Here is a 17106-nt window from a genome sequence, read left to right on the forward strand (position 1 = left end):
TGAGGGTGCCATAGCATGATGTATATATATAAAAAAAAATAACATACTATATTTTATAAATACTTTATTGCTAAAAAAATGCTAACCATCATCTGAGCTTTAGTGATCATAATCTTTTTTTTTATTTTTTTTTCACGTTTATTGATTTATTTTGAGACAGAGAGAGTGTGTGTGCACGCATGCATGAGTCAGGGAGGGGCAGAGAGAGAGGGAGAGAAAAAATCCCAAGCGGGCTCTGCGCAGAGCCTGACGCAGGACTCAATCCCATGAACCGTGAGCTCATGACCTGAGCCGAAATTAAGAGTCAGATGCTTAACTGACTGAGCCACCCAGGCGCCCCTAGTGATCATAATGTTTCTGCTGGTGGAGGGTCTTTCCTCGATGTTGATGACTGCTGACTGATCAGGGCGGTGGGTGCTGAAGGTTGGGGCGGCTGTGGCAGTTTCTTAAAATAAGACAGTGAAGTGTGCTGCATAGATTGGCTCTTTTCATGAACAATTTCTCTATAGCATGAGATGCTATATAGAGATGCTATTTGATAGCATTTTACCCACAGTAAAACTTCTTTCAGAATTAGAGTTACTTCCTCTCAAACCCTGCCACTGCTTTATCAACTAAGCTTATGTACTATTCTGAATCCTTTGTCATTCAACGATCTTCACGGCATCTTCATCAAGAGTAGGTTCCATCTCAAGAAATTTTCTTTGCTCATCCGCTAGAAGCAACTCCTCATCTGTCCGTGTTTGATCGCGAGATCACAGTCATTCAGTCCCATCTTCAGGCTCCACTGCTCCTTCCATTTCTCTTGCTCTTTCCACCACATCTGCAATGAATTCCTCCCCTAAAGTCTCGAACCCTGAGGGTCAAAGTCATCCATGAGGGTTGGAATCAATTGCTTCCAACCTGCTGTTCATGTTGATAGGCAGGCCTCTTCCCATAAATCATGAATGTTCTTAACGGCATTTGGAAGGAGGTTTCCATTTACTTTGCCCAGATCCACCAGAGGAATCTCTATCGATAACCTTACAAAATGTGTTTCTTAAATAATAAGCCTTGAAAGTCGAAATTACTCCTTGATTCATGGGCTGCAGAATGGATGTTGTGTTAGCAGGCATGAAAACAACATTAATCTCGTTGGACATCCCCATCAGAGTTCCTGGGTGACCAGGTGTATTGTCAATGAGCAGTCATATTTTCAAAGGAGTCTTTTTCTGGGCAGCAGCTCTCAACGGTGGACTTAAAATATTCAGTAAGCCTTGTCATAAACAGATGTGCTGCCATCCAAGCTTTGTTGTTCCGTTTAGAGAGCACAGAGTAGATTTAGCATAATTCTTCAGGGCCCTGGGATTTTCAGAATGGTAAGCGAGCATTGGCCTCAGTGTAAAGTCACCAGCTGCATTAGCCACTAACGAGCAAGTAAGGCTGTCCTTTGAAACTTTGGAACCCAGGCACTGACTTCTCTCTAGCTGTGAAAGTCCTGGATGGCATCTTCTTACAGTATGAGGCTGTTGCGTCTACACGGAAAAGCTGCTGTTCAGCGTAGCCACCTTCGTTAACCATCTGAGCTAGTCCTTCTGGAGAACTCGCTGCATGTGGCTGTCTAGTTTTCCCAACACCGTTAGTCTACATCAGCACTTCCATTTTTATATCATGGAGATCTCCGCTTTCCTTAGACCTCATGACCCAACCTCTGCTGTCTTCAGACTTTTCTTCTGCAGCTTTTTCACCTCTCTTAGCCTTGATAAAATTTAAGAGAGTTAGGGCCTTGCTCTGGATTCGGCTTTGGTTTATGGGGCCGTTGTGGCTGGTTTCGTCTTCTATCCAGACCGTTCAAACTTGCTCCATATCAGCAACAAGGCTGTTTCACGCGCGTACCACTTGGGTTTCGCGGAAACAGTACTTTTCGTTTCTTCTAAGAACCTTTCCTTTGCATTCACAGCTTGGCTATTTGGCACAAGAGGCCTAACATTCAGCCTCTCTCGGCTTTCCACCTGCCTTCCTCATCAAGCCTAATCATTTCTAGGTTCTGATTTAAAGTGAGAGATGTGCACCCCTCCCTTTCACTTGAGCACTTAGAGGCCACTGTAGAGTTATCAGTGGCCTAATTTCAATATTGTTGTCTCTCAGGGGATAGGGAGAGAGAAGGGGAAAGAGCTGGGCAGTGGAGTCAGAACACACACAACATTATCAATTAAATTTGCTGTCTTACATGCGCGCGACTCTTGATGTCCCAAAACAGTTACAACAGTAACATCAAAGCTCACTGGTCACAGATCACCATAGCAAATATAATAATAACGAAAAGGTTTAAAGTATTGTGAAACTTACCCAAACGTAACTCAGAGACAGGAAGTGGGCAAATGCCGTTAGAAAATTGGTGCCAACAGTCTTGCTAGATGCAGGGTTGCTACAAACCTTCAGTTTGTAAAAAACAAACAATGAGCACATTCCCGTGGAACACGCCCTATGCACTGAGTACTATCCTAGGTCACGGGAATTAAAACTGTCTCTCCACCTTTGAGAAGTTCAAAAGAGCAGGTGATCCCCAAAAGACTTCACATATGAGTAGGGACAGATGGTAGCGGGGAACCGCACCTTCCGCTTACGTGGACCTTATCCACCTACACACCTCCCCACCTTGGAAGAAGGGACTCAGCTGGGGGAGAGGGATGAGAGATTTCTGGCCTCAGAACGGTGTCTGGCCTCAGAACAGTTGCCAGAATGTCTGCAGGTGACCGTAGAGACATATTGGGTGAGACGGGGCGCCGCTTCCTGACCGTGTGCCTCCCCAGGTGCAACCGAATCCTGGACAAGAAAGGGGAAGTGGTGCCATTCAAGAGCAAGGACCGAGATGAGATAGTGCGCACTGTCATCGAGCCCATGGCCTGCGAGGGCCTCCGAACTATCTGCATAGCTTACCGGGATTTCAATGACGGAGAGCCCCCGTGGGACAACGAGAGTGAGATCCTCACCGAACTGACCTGCGTCGCGGTGGTGGGCATTGAGGACCCCGTGCGCCCAGAGGTGAGGCTTTGGCTTGGCCAAAGGGTAAGAAAATGTGAACGGAAGTCTTCCAACAGCCCCTGGCGTGTGTGCAAGCTGAGCATGGTCCAACGGGAAGCCACCCAGGAGTCACAGGAACTGGGGTACTGGTTCCATTTCTAGCTGTGACCCCAGGCGTGTTACCTAACAGCTTCTCACTTGCAGGGATAGATGTTCCCAGGCTTCCAGCTTCACAAAACTGCTTTAGAGTGCTGAACTGCTAGAAGGTGCCATTCCGATGGTTAATGCCGTCTGAGGGGTGAGAAGTATAGGTTTCATTGAGCTTATGATTTGATACCTAGAACAGCCAGGAGGCTGAGTTGTTAACTGGGACACCATCCCCGCCTCCAGCCGCCTTCTTTCAAGCAACACATTCTTGTTGAGCGCCCCTAGGGTAGCTGAACACTATTCTAGACGCTAAGGCATCGGAAAAAGTCTCTGCTCGAAAGAAATTCAGACAGATGGACTGTTAGTTGTCAAGGCCCCCAGGCAGGAGAGGGCAGCATGCATTGGGGAAACTGCAAAGAACTGATATGGTTGGAGTATGGGCCAGGGGGGTGGAGAATGGCAAAAAACGTCTGCTGGGGAGGAAGACAGTGGCCAGATCTCAAAGGGCTGTGTATATGCCCTGCTAAGGAGTCTAGATCGTGGGGAGAGTAAGCTTTCACACCCAGCTCCTGAAGCAAATTTCCTCTTCAACTCAAGTTACACTAAAAGGCAAATCCAAATGTAGTACCGTGGGTAGGACAGAAGTGAGGTGACACCGGACAATATAAAAATGACCGGACGTAGCCAGTGCCCCGTGGCACTGCTCCTGGGGTACCTGTCTCCTGTGTACAGTGAAGGGACCCTGAACGGGGACAGCCTAGCAGGCCTCACCACCCCACCTCCTCCTTTCCCCTTGCCTTACTCTCCATAGGTCCCAGACGCTATCGCCAAATGCAAACAAGCTGGCATCACTGTCAGAATGGTGACCGGTGACAACATCAACACAGCCCGGGCCATCGCCACCAAATGTGGCATTGTCACACCTGGGGATGACTTCTTGTGCTTAGAAGGCAAAGAGTTCAACCGACTTATCCGCAACGAGAAGGGCGAGGTGGGTCGCGGCCGGGGAGCCTGGGTCTCGTGTGGCGCAGCTGGGACACGCGGGAGAAAGCGGCTGGCTTTTGTTGTGGTGGTCGTGTGTTTGTTTTTGTTTGGTTTTTGTTTTTTGGAAGATCTAATCGGCTTTATTAAATGGTTTCATGAATCGGGCAGCAGCCCATAGAGGAGGGAGGGGAAGCTGTGAGGAGTTGTACCGCCAAGTGGGTGGTTTTTAAACTAAAATCTATTCATAGCGAGACGTTCCTTCTACCAAAGCTGCTCAGGGGGTAAAACTGCGAGTTTCCTGTCTCCTCGTTATCTTCATTCATAAGCTAACTTTTGAGACAGCCTCGCTAACTTTTCGCGTCTTCCCGATTTTTTTCAGTCAAGGAGTGATTTTGTACTGATTTCCCTCCATCCTCACCCTCCTGTGTCACCACCCCGTGACTAATGCTGGCACAGGTTTGTAAGAGGATGTGGTCTGGGTGTGAAGCAGACCAGAGCTTCCTGGTCTACATAGAAACCACACCTAAGACCTTAGAAGCACTTTAGCCCCTGGAGCCAACAGCTAACCCCTGCCCACCTCCTGTCAAGGCTCCAAGAAGTAGGGGATTGGCTCCCCAGTAGGGAACCGGGAGGAAAAAAGAGACACGCGGAGCCTGAATGGTCACCATCAATGAATCTGCCCTTGGAGACTCAGCCGGATGTCTCATGTCCCGTGGAGGCCACGGTAGCAGCCGCCATGGGCCGTGGAATGCCAGCTCCCCCAGAATCTCAGAGCGTGGGGAGAAGTAAGCTTCTTCTGGATGACTATTCTGGGCTTGCCTGACCTGGTGTGGTCTCACGTTGGCAGGTAGAGCAAGAGAAGCTGGACAAGATCTGGCCTAAGCTTCGAGTCTTGGCGCGATCGTCCCCCACTGACAAGCACACCCTGGTAAAAGGTAAGCTTGGCTGCTGGCCAGGTACCTGGGGCAGAAGACGGCAGTCTGGGGCAGGGCAGACGAGGACCGTTGGCCAAAGCAACTCTCCCGTCCTGAACAGGAAGGTCCCAGGAGCGCTCTCCAGCTCGTGGGGGGAAGAGACAGCTCAGCCAACATCTGTAGTCAACACATATAATAAAGTTGTTTTTAAACATCATGTCTTGGGGCGCCTGGGTGGCTCAGTCGGTTAAGCGTCCGACTTCAGCTCCGGTCACGATCTCGCGGTTCGTGGGTTCGAGCCCCGCGTTGGGCTCTGTGCTGACAGCTCAGAGCCTGGAGCCTCCTGCTTCGGGTTCTGTGTCTCCCTCTCTCTCTCTGCCCCTCCCTCACGGTGCTCTGTCTCTCTCTCACCGGTGAATAAATGTTAAAAAAAAATTTTTTTTTAAATAAATAAATAAATAAATAAATAAATAAATAAATAAAATAGACACCATACCTTATTCGACCAGGGCAGGTTAAATGATTCCCATTTTGCACATAAGGAAGTTCGAGGCTGGGAAGATGAGTAGCTTACCCAAACTGGCCAACTGGTAAATGCAAGTGGTACAGTTCAACCCCCAGGTCTCTGTCCTTAATTCAACCGGTGGCTTCTCCACCAAACACCAGCTGCCTTAGGGCCCTTGGGCTGCCACAGGCTACCTGATAAAGACAGACTCGTAGGTCAAGGTGCCACCTGTGAAACAATCACAGCCCTGGGGTGATGCTGTAGAACCTCCAGCATAGAGAAGAAAGAAGGAAAGAACAAAGTAGAAAGGGAGTTGGTCACACACACACACACACACACACACACACACACTCGCAATTGGGCACCAGCCTGGACGCCAGAGAAAAGGCATCCAGGTATCACGTATGTGCATGTAGATGTGTGCACGTGTGTGCATGCTGGTGTCCCAACTCTGACCTCCCGATCTTTCTCCTGTCTTCTCCTTGGCCAGAAGAAGCCAGCCTCCTGGGAAGTATTGTTTTCTGCTTTAACTCTTCCCTCCCGTTGTTCTGCTTCCTCTTCCTGCTCAGGAAGCACATGGCCCTCGCTGGCTGAGATGGAATGGAAGGACGGCTGGGCTTCCCCAGCTGGCTTCGGGACCCTGCAAGGCGTTTCCTCTCTCTGGGTTTCAGTTTTCTCCTCTGGAGGGTGATGGGAGTGGCGTAGATGATCTGGATCCTCTCCAGCCTTCTGAGTCTATACCACCTGTGGCTTCAGGCTGGCTGTCACTGTGCCCTTTGCTCCTCCCTCTTCAAAGTGCTTTGCCTCGTGGCCTTGGAGGCTGAGACACTGCTCTCCTCCGACCACCAGAGGGCAGGAGTGCACTGTCTGCTCTCGTTGCCAGAGTGGCTGCCCAAGACCGGATCAGTCCACCTCACCTGGTCTTCACCCCTTCCTGTGGTTGTTTTCAGCTAGTAGCTGCACTTCTATTTGTAAATTACCTGTGTTTACATGCCTGCTGCCACATCGAAGGCTGGACAAGGTGCTCCTCTAGCCTTTCCTTACCTCAGATGCCTGCACAGAACAAGGCAAAGCAGTAGCAGCTTCTCAGGAACTGACAGATCTGTCAGGGCTCAGAAGGATGGTTACACTTTCAACATGCTATCAAGTGAGCTTGTAACCCACAACGTAAAGAAGAAAGGAAAGAAAGGGAGGTGGTAGCAGGGACCAGGGAGGAAAACCCCAAAAGCACCTTCGAGGGGAGCAGAGGACTGAGATGGCCCGTGTGGACTCACCGGGGTGTGTCTGTTTCTCCCAGGCATCATCGACAGCACTATTGGGGAACAGCGACAGGTGGTGGCTGTCACTGGCGACGGCACGAATGATGGGCCGGCCCTGAAGAAAGCAGATGTTGGCTTTGCCATGGTAAGCAGCTCAGTACACCGTCTGTCTGCCTGCAAGCTGCCTTCTCCATCAGGAAGCCAGGACAGGCTTCTTTAGCCTGCCGCTTCCTGTGCCTCCACGTCCCACACTGCGCTCTTTTTTCTGACTCTGTCTGTCCTAACGACCCAGCCAGTGAGAGTATGTGTAGTGGGAGAGCCATCAAGTGTGAAGACTAGACGACACAGGCAGGGAAACCACGACGTATCAAGCACGTATTCCTTCGCCAGCACCGTTCATCACTCTGCTTTACGCTCGTGAGGCCAAGCGCATCAGAAGCACTTGGAGAGTTTATTTAAAATCGCATATCCCAAGGTTCCACATTTGGGTATCTTGATTCAGTAGCACATGGGTGGGTCCCAGAAATGTTTGGCTTTTCCTAGCAGGCACACTGGTTCATTCTGACATTCCAGCAAATGTAGAAACCCCCGGATTGCAAATGTCATTCTCACACTCAAGTAGCTTATGATTGTAAGCCTCCCATATGTATTGCACTATTGGTGATTTTTTTAAGCCGTGGAAGGATATTCAAGAATAATCTGTGTTTGGGGTGCTCTCTTTAAAAGCAACCAAAAGGGACACCTGCGTGGCTCAGTCGGTTAAGCATCCGCCATCGGCTCGGGTCATGATCTCACGGTCCGTGGGTTCGAGCCCTGCGTCGGGCTCTGTGCTGACAGCTCAGGGCCTGGAGCCTGCTTTGGGTTTTATGTCTCCCTCTCTCTGTGCCCCTCCCCTGTTTACTCACTCTCTCTCTCTCTCTCTCTCTCTCTCAAAAATAAGCATTAAAAAAAAACCACTTAACTATTTTTTTAATACCATTATGAACTCATGGACTTAAGTATACTTGATGTGTTTTGATCCATTGCCCTTGTTGTTATTTTGACATTCACATTGACCCATCATTAGCCTCATGAATATTGCTGGGTCTTTAGATACAACGGCAGTTGTCTTTAATACCTTACTTGGTTTCTGGCATGATAAAAGGTTCCAGAATCATCATGCGTATTTCTCGTCCTGCCTGGAATCATCCATTTCTCAAAGGAGTCCTGCTTTTTGGTGAGAAATGGTATTTAGAGAACACAGTCTGCATGTCAGGGTGTTCCTGACTACTGAGTAATTCTTTGTTTCTAGATCTTTTCAATGGGCGAAGCGAGGAAATATATCTTTTATGCCTCTTTTTTTGTTTTTGTGTTTCTTTGTTTTAAAGTAAAATACTTCATGAATCCATATTCGTATTTCCAATGCAAATTTAGAATTATAGAACTCTAACTTGCTAATTTTATTTAACTTCCTTGATTTTATATTTATATCTCTTAAGCTGAAAATTCTGATCCTAATGTCATTAACATAATCATAATTTGCTTTACCCTAAAATATAGGTGATAGTCTCAAAAGAGCAATAATAATACAATTACTCTACTACAAACAGTTCAAGATCTTTCTTACAGTTCTTTTTTTATCCTGGAGGTATATCCTACCAGGTTCTGCCATCAAGGGACTATGTCTTTCAAACTGTCGTTTGGAACTTTTTTTTTAATTTTTTTTAATGTTTATCTATTTTTGAGAGACAGAGAAAGACAGTGTGAGTGGGGGAGGGGCAGAGAGAGAGAGAAAGACACAGAATCTGAAGAGGCTCCAGGCTCTGAGCTGTCAGCACAGAGCCCGACGCGGGGCTCGAACCCACGGACCGCGAGATCATGACCCGAGCCGAAGTCGGACGCTTAACCGACTGAGCCACCCAGGCGCCCCTGGAACATTTTTCCTTTGTGTAGTTGTGCTACCAACTGGTTATACCAGTTCATTTATATCGTGTTGCTTTGCCTTTTGGAAATTGCTTTTTAAACTTAATTTCGTTTTATACTCATATAAAGTAGTTCTCTAGTTCTCAGGTCAAATATACAAAACAAGGTCTACACCAAGAAATCCAGCTTCTGTTCACCTCCACCCCGTTTCCTCCCCTCTTAACCCTAAGTAACTTACTTCTCTTGTTTTTGGTGTATCCTTTGTTTGCTCCTTTAAAACGTAATCAAACACGTAATATGTTTGTATCCCATTCTCTTAGCTGAGTGATATTATCTATACTACTATCTATGCTTATCTATTTACACACCATACACTCTTTCTTCCGCATTGCTTTTTCACTTCATGTAACCTGGAGATTATTCCATAGTAGTAAGTACATAGAGTCCTCCTTCCTTTTTCTCCCCCTTTTTACAGCGCATGTTATGGCATTGTGTGGATTTATTAGAGAACTTTTTGATGGGGAAACCGACTGGTATAGTCTATGACAGGTATTTGTTTATTGCAATCCAAAAGGGAATATATTATTACCTGGTAAAGAGAACAAAATCATCTACTACTGGAAGCCCAAGTAATGAATACTCTCCTCTGTGGATTGTAGGATTTGCAAGACTTGAGATAGAAGTATGGGCCGGTGGTGTTAGGGATGGTTTTGCAAAGCAAGTAGGGTTTAATTGCAAGGACCATTGACAACCGATGAGATTTAAATGGATGAGGAAGGAGGATGTTCCAGGTTTAAGGAAATGGTGTAAGTAGAAGTCTATATTCAAGAAGTGAATAAGAGATTCAGAGAACTGTGAATAAACCAGCGGGTTTTGAGCAGAAAGATTAGATAGGAGTAGGCTGGAGAATGAATCCATCCGAGTTCACCTGTTGAGGGCTTTGACCGTCAGTCTAGAAGAGTTACTGTTCTAAAAGCACAGCTTTCAACCATTGATAATGTCTCTTCAGAAACCTTTAGTGGTTCCCCAGGAACAGAATTTTGAACAAGGATAGGACATCTGAACTGTGCTGCCAGACTACTCCTCCTGGAAAAAAAAGTAAGGTGACTTGGGGGGGGGGGGGGAGGGACAAAGACTTGAGTGAGATACTAGCAGCGGGAAAAGACGTATAAGGATTTAGGGGCACCTGGCTGGCTCAGTCAGTGGAGCTTGCGACTCGTAATCTCAAGGTTGTGAGTTCGAGCCCCACGTTGAGGGTAGCGATGACCTAAAAATAAAATCTTTAAAAAAAAAGAAAGAAATGTATGAATTTGGAGGTAGAATAGATAGGACGTGTTCCCTATCCTTTCCTTCATTTCTAAGGTGGGGGAGTAGGAGAGAAGGGAGAAAGGAATATCAAAAGATAACTGTCATTTCCAGCCTGGGTTCAGGAGTAACACGGTGGCATCCGACCCCAGCCCTGTTTTCTGTGGACTGACAACGTCACATTTTCCCTTGATCTTTGGAAGCGAGAACTCAAAATACGCCGGCTTGGTTTTTAGCAAGGCAAGTGCGCCCTCTGGCGTTTCTGCCTGGTCCAGAAGCTTCTTGGAGGTCAGGAACTGCAGCCCTGGTCCAGAGCGTAGATAAGCTCTGCTTTAGCCAGTTTCTCACTGTTCTCCTTCCCTTTCTTACTCAGGGTATTGCAGGCACGGATGTGGCAAAGGAGGCATCAGACATCATCCTAACAGATGACAACTTCACCAGCATTGTGAAGGCAGTGATGTGGGGGCGAAACGTCTATGACAGCATCTCCAAGTTTCTGCAGTTCCAGCTCACTGTCAACGTGGTGGCCGTGATTGTGGCCTTCACCGGAGCCTGTATCACTCAGGTGAAAGGAGCGGAGTGCGGGGTGGGCGAGATGGGAGAGGTGAGGCGGGGGCTAGGGAACGTAGGAGGCGGGGTACTGTCTACTGAGGATTACGGGCAAGAGTTTCCCCGGTGGCGTTGGGACAGAAGTTAGCTCTGCTGAGTCTCCATCTGCCCGTGTGGACGGATGGTAACTCATCTACCATTAATTAGCACATCCGTGTCAGCCGCTGTGATGGGTACTCCTATGGGTTATCTCTCTTCTTCAAAAGCAGTCTTGGAGAGTGGGTATTCTCTCCATTTTACAGGTGAGGAAACCAAGGCTCAAAGAGGTTAAGTAACTTTCTCGAGGTCACTCAGCTGAGAAATGGCCAGATCCAAAGTCCGGGTGGATGGTGGGAGCTAGGCCATTGCAGGGGCAAAGGTGAGGCTGAGGAGGGAGGTAGGGGGTGTTTTCCAAGGAAAGCTAAAAGGACTGGTTCTTCTTCCCACCAGGATTCCCCACTGAAAGCCGTGCAGATGTTGTGGGTTAACCTAATCATGGACACTTTTGCCTCCTTGGCCCTGGCCACCGAACCTCCTACGGAGTCTCTGTTGAAGCGTCGCCCCTATGGCCGCAATAAGCCTCTGATCTCACGTACTATGATGAAGAACATCTTGGGCCACGCAGTCTATCAGCTCACTGTCATCTTTTTCCTTGTCTTTGCCGGTGAGCCGAGGGTGAGGCTGGGGTTGGGGGGAAGGGTCGGAGGGCTAAATGGAGATGGGGGCAGAGAATGGCCCGGGGAAAGAAGGCAGCAGTGGGGCACACTGAGCACCAGACTGGGAGTGATAACAGCTGCGTTTACTGAGTGTGTCCTCTCTTCCCACTACCTGGCACATTATGCTATTTGATGTACCCCTCTCAAGAATTTCACAAGGGTGGGGGTGCCTGGGGGGCTCAGTCGGTTGAGCGCCTGACTTCGGCTCAGGTCATGATCTTGCGGTGTGTGAGTTCGAGCCCCGCGTCGGGCTCTGCGCTGACAGCTCGGAGCCTGGAGCCTGCTCCAGGCTCTGTGTCCCCTCTTCTCTCTGCCCCTCCCCTGCTCGTGCTCTGTCTCTCTCTGTCTCTCAATAATAAATAAATGTTAAAAAAAATTTAAAAAAAAAGAAAAAGAATTTCACAAGGGTGGCTTTCTATAGCTTTTTCTTTTTTTTTTTAATAGATTATAAAAACCGAAGCTCAGGTCACATAATGAATAAATAATGGTACTAAGGTCAAACCTGTGTCTGCCCTGACCCCGGTCCACAGTTTTACCACCACGCTGCACTACAAGAAGTCGAAATCAATGGAGCAAACTGAGAAAGAGGGTCAGATGTGTTGAGATGAGAACTAACACTTAGAAGTATTTGATAACTAGTGTAGCTCAGATACTAACCTATTAGAACGGACACCGGCCGTCAGCAAGCAGTTTGGCCATGCCAGCGTGTTCTGACTCAACCTGAGCCCTCGTGGAGCTCATACTTCACCCACTAACGCTTCCTTCTTCCCCACTAGGTGAGAAATTCTTTGACATCGATAGCGGGAGGAAGGCGCCTCTACATTCCCCACCCAGCCAACACTACACCATTATTTTCAACACCTTTGTGCTGATGCAGCTCTTCAACGAAATCAACTCCCGCAAGATCCACGGAGAGAGGAATGTCTTTGCAGGCATCTTCCGCAACCTCATCTTCTGCTGTGTGGTCTTGGGCACGTTCATCAGCCAGGTGAGCCTCCAGCTGGAGTTGGGGTAGGAGGTCTGGGATGGCAAAGGCCAGAAGCTGGGAACAGGATTCCCTAGGTACGCAGGAGAAGACATGAGGGAATGATGGGCACTCGGGCTGTAGATTGAACACTTTCGGATTCCCAGGTGGCTTCCATTTGCACGTGGCTCTAGAACTGGAGCCTGCTGGGTCAGGTGCTCCAGGGCAAGGCAACGTGTCGGTAGCCAATCAAATAAGACTTGTGGGATCCTTTGCTTATCTTTCTAAAACACAGAAATTTCACGAAGTGACCAAAGAGAGGGCCACTCTCCTAGGTCCTTTCCATGCCTCCTGCCAGCACGCGTGAAAGGTGCAAATACGTGCTGTACGGGGTCTCCCCTTGTCCCTGCCCCTTTGTTCATGAGGGGCTCGTGGCAGAAAATGCTGTGCAATTCACAGAGAAAGAGAAGTACGTGGTTCACATGCAGTTGACAATAAGCCTGACTTAGGCTCCTCTTGTAGAACTGGGGTCAAGGGCACAGTTGCCCTGATGGTAAAAGGATTGGGTTCCTTCCTCCTTGCCCTAGTCAGAGATAGACTAAAACATCTGCAGATACAGGAGACTATGAGCTGGCCCTATGACAAAGGGCTCCTGAGTCTCTCCCAGCAGGTATCTCCCTTATTTACCCCCCTCCTCAATTCCCCCTCTCCATCCCTTCGCCATCTCTTTGTCACCCACCGGCTTTAGTCACAAGAAGCCTCCAGCCCCCCTGGATCGCCAGCTCATCCCTTAATAATAGTCATAGTAACGATATCTGTCCCTCCATCAGGGTCTCTATAAAGACTGTGTCTCTCTTCCCTTCTCCCCTTCTGGTTTCCTTCCTTCTCCTTCTCCAACAAGCCGATCAGGGCTTGCACCACAGGGATCACGGGGCAGGGGTTGATGTGGCCATGACGGCCTTGGCTGGACAGCTAGCTACCTGTTACCCATCAACCTGACAGTAGGCTGCCTCTTTCTCGGTTCTAGATTCTCATTGTGGAATTCGGGGGTAAACCCTTCAGTTGCACGAAGCTCACCCTGTCTCAGTGGTTTTGGTGTCTCTTCATTGGCATCGGAGAACTGCTGTGGGGCCAGGTGAGTACCGGCAGGGTCGCCGTGTGGGTCCACACAGCCGGCGACGCCCCTTCCTCTAGAGGAGATGGAACACGCACCGCGGGGACTCCCAGATCGTCCCCGTCATCTTCTCCTTCCCACCCCTTCCTACCCACAGCTTTCAAGATCTTCCCATCTTACAGGATCCCAGAGGGGACTGATCAGTGTCCACCCCTTCAGAGGCTTCGGATCTCTTCTCTAACCATGCCTAGAGACAGGCACGTCCCTTAGCTTCTCTGAGATGGGAGTGGAAATTGTCAATGGGATTTTGCTAAGAAGAAAAAAAAGAGATTGAGGGTCTTAGAAGCAGAAGAGTTTACCAAGCAGAAGTCTTTATTCTGATGAAGCCACAGTCTGGCTGTGAGCTGCTGTGCTGACAAAGTTTTTGTCTGGTTGTTGTTGTTGTTGTTGTTGTCGTCATTGTTTTTAATGTTTATTTTTGAGAGAGACAGGGTGTGAGTGGGGGAGGAACAGAGAGAAAGAGGGAGACACCGAATCTGAAACAGGCTCCAGCTCTGAGCTGTCAGCACAGAGCCTGACACGGGGCTTGAACCCACGAACTGTTGAGATCATGACCTGAGCCAAAGTCGGACACTTAACTGACTGAGCCACCCAGGCGCCCCACTGTGCGGACATAGTTAAGGGCTCCCCAGCATCCTGTTTTTCACCCCGACCTCATCTGGGTTGCATGCCTGACCCTCATCTAAGATATATCCAGACTCGCAAGGTCTCTAGAGAAGCAGATCACACAGTTCAGAGCATAGATTCTGGTACCGGCCACCCGGGTTTGAATCCCCATCTGCCTTCTACAAACTGAATCACTTCGAACAAGTGTCTTACCCACTCTGTGCCTCAGTTTCCTCAACTTAAGATAATAGGATCATCGTTCATCGTTGTTGATCAACCAATGACTTACAACAATGTCCAGGACCCATAAGTACCCAGTAAGAGTGAGCTGTTAATATCATAACAATATCATCACGTCTGGTTAAGTTTTGTTCCTTCCCTATGACCACCGTGTGCATCCCCCTCATCCCCGTCTCTGACCTGGGCTAAGCTCTGCTTTGCAGACCCCCACTCTCTACTGACTGGCATCTGGCCCCCTGGGTGGCTTTGCTCTAAGTGGCCCCAGAGATCCTTCCCTGGGACCGCAGGCCTTTCCCCCATAAACCTGCTAGTTGCTTCTTTCATATCCCCGAGGTGCCTCCCTGATTAATTGCTATCCCAGTTCCTAACACAAGTCCTTCCGCCCCGTCTGTCTGCCGGTGTTTATGGATCAGGGGGGTCCCTTTTATACTTGGGTGAAGCCCGCTTGTTTCACTATCTGAAACTCCCGTCTGCGTCTGGTCTCACGTGTGGCCACATAGCCTTGGTGCCGGATAATGGCCTCCCTTCTGTACCACGGAGCTCCTTCCAGTCATCCAAAAGTTGCACTTTGACATTCTTCCTATTTCAAAATACTTGACTCTGCATCGGAACGCTCATACAGTCCCCGTCTCCTCCGAACCCTGTCTGCTCCTCGTCTGTCTGTGGAAGAGAAGTGATTGAGCTTCCTGTGTGGTTTATTTTGAATTGCAAGCCCAACCCACTGCCCCATGTCTTCTGGTAATACTCCTCTCTCCCTCCCTCCTTGGCCTGTCCCACCCACTCCCTCATCCCAAGCCCAAGAAAACCTCTAGTAGCCTTTCACCCCCGTGTCATACACAGGAATTACTTTGCCCGTGGTAACTAGAAGAGGGTCATTCCCTTCCTGCACTCTTCTCTTCGCCCATACACACGCAGTGTGACCGTCCCGTCCCCAGACTTGTCTTCCCCCTGGTCTGGTCTCTGTCCCTTGCTACTCTGTATCACGCATTACAGTTCTACTTCCCTTAAAAGATCCATGGCAAAATGGAAAGGAAGAACTGAGACAGAAGGAGAATGAAGTCTACAACTAGCCAGGCAGCTGGCTGGTCAGATACCAGAATGGAAGTTCTCCTTTGTATGTCCACAAATACAGAAGGCCTTCGTGATGGTCCGCCAGTTGGTAGGCACCGCCTACCTCCCCACCGTGGGTGATAGGGTGAAGACTGACCTACCCGGGGGCCTGACCGTGCAAGCTGAGTGACAGCTCTCCCGCCCTGATTCTGGTGTCTCCCCTTTTGCTGCCCCTGTTCTCAGATAATCTCCTCGATACCTACGCAATCCCTGAAGTTCCTGAAGGAGGCCGGGCATGGCACCACGAAAGAGGAGATCACCAAGGACGCGGAGGGGCTGGATGAGATTGACCACGCGGAGATGGAGCTGCGCCGAGGCCAGATCCTCTGGTTCCGGGGCCTGAACCGCATCCAGACTCAGGTACTCTTCCTAGTGGCCTGTCCTCCCTCCGGGAGAAGAAATGTCTCCAGGTTGGGAGGTGTTGGGAGGGCAGCAGCTGTTCTTGGTGGCCGACATCTCTTCCCTCCCTAAGGCTCACTGCTGCTGGACAGCCCAGGCTCCCTTGCTTCAGGACAGATCGGGCAGCAGCTGCTGCGGGGGCTCCATAGTCAGAGGGCCTAGAGCACAGGGCACCAACTGGTAGCATAGTCCTTTAGCTTCAGGTTGGCTCTAAACCCCACTTTGCCACCCTCCCGTTGGGCCGGCAAGCTTCCCGTGTAAGGTCTCTTGCAAGCACCAGACCTCACTTCAAGGTGGGAGACGTTCAGGGTCCTTCCCCACCCTTGAGGAGGAAGGAGTTAGACAATAGCTCTCAGCCAGCACCTCCAGCATACGCTGCACGCCCATCCTCGAGCTGCCGTTAGGATAATGTAGCTGTTCTCCAGAGGGATCCTGGTCAAAGAAACTCATCCTCTTCCCCACTCAAACTTTAAGGCCATGGTGGGGAATCTGGTGGCTAAGTGTGTATAAATGACAACAGTCTTTCACTGCCTAAGCATCTTTTGCAGGATTCAGACTTGCTTCCCAAGAAGGAAGAAGCTATCATTTCCCCAAACCTTTTCCCTTCTCGAAATTTGTAAAATGGCCTCGATGCTGCTTGAGCCCCCCGCCTATGAAGCCCTACAGCAACTTTTTGTTCCCTCCCTTTCCACGCAGCAACGGTAACCCACCTTCTCCTGGGTGGGCGAGCTGGTCTAGGCCGGTCATCCTATCTCTCGCCCTGTCCTTGCTCCATATGCCTCTATTGTCCTAGTCCTGAGATTTCCCACCCCCAGAGAGCAGGCCTGTTCCTCTCTGCTGGTTGGCCGGAGAGCCCAGAAACAAGTTCACTCTCTAAAATTAGCCTTGCAGATGGTTTAGAAAGTTCCCTAGTCAAGCCCACCTCCTTAGTGCATAGGGAAGAGCGATCAAATGAACCTTCACAACTGAATATGCTGGGAACTTGTCTCCCACAGACGAGACAGTGATGGAGATGGGAAGGAAGGGAAGGAAGGGCTAGGTAGGGAAACATGGGGGCTCCTCCCTCGCGCTCCTCCTCCCAGAGAGGGAAATTCCCACGGGACCTGCAAAAACCGAGCCCCCCCCCCCCCCCCGCCCCCGCCCTTCCAGGCCACTGGCTCCTGTCTCTAAGGCCCGGTGCTTTCCTTCAGGTCTACTCCTTTCAAAATAACCTGTCTGCTTTTCTCTCCTTCAGGGTCACTGCCTCCTCCTATGTGATTTTTTTTTTCTTAGCCAGGATTCCCTCGTTCC

General features: G+C 49.4%; 1 protein-coding gene across 12 annotated transcripts in view; it reads left to right on the forward strand.

The window, feature by feature from the left end:
- Nucleotides 1–17106, forward strand: part of ATP2B4 (ATPase plasma membrane Ca2+ transporting 4) — a 98133-nt gene that overhangs the window by 69472 nt on the left and 11555 nt on the right. For 7 of the 12 annotated variants that reach the window (XM_060644165.3, XM_078440672.2, XM_060644168.3 and 4 more), the window contains 9 exons: nucleotides 2793–3024; nucleotides 3962–4145; nucleotides 4986–5069; nucleotides 6851–6957; nucleotides 10393–10584; nucleotides 11058–11271; nucleotides 12100–12311; nucleotides 13315–13422; nucleotides 15601–15777. In XM_060644165.3, the coding sequence (XP_060500148.1) occupies nucleotides 2793–3024; nucleotides 3962–4145; nucleotides 4986–5069; nucleotides 6851–6957; nucleotides 10393–10584; nucleotides 11058–11271; nucleotides 12100–12311; nucleotides 13315–13422; nucleotides 15601–15777 (1510 nt within the window). Of the gene's footprint in view, nucleotides 1–2792; nucleotides 3025–3961; nucleotides 4146–4981; nucleotides 5070–6850; nucleotides 6958–10392; nucleotides 10585–11057; nucleotides 11272–12099; nucleotides 12312–13314; nucleotides 13423–15600; nucleotides 15778–17106 lie in introns of all 12 variants that reach the window. The other 5 variants (XM_060644174.3, XM_060644171.2, XM_060644172.3 and 2 more) reach the window with 1 other exon arrangement.

Source organism: Panthera onca, chromosome F1, assembly GCF_046562875.1.
Source record: "Panthera onca isolate mPanOnc1 chromosome F1, mPanOnc1 haplotype 2, whole genome shotgun sequence".
Taxonomy (NCBI): Eukaryota; Metazoa; Chordata; class Mammalia; order Carnivora; family Felidae; genus Panthera; species Panthera onca.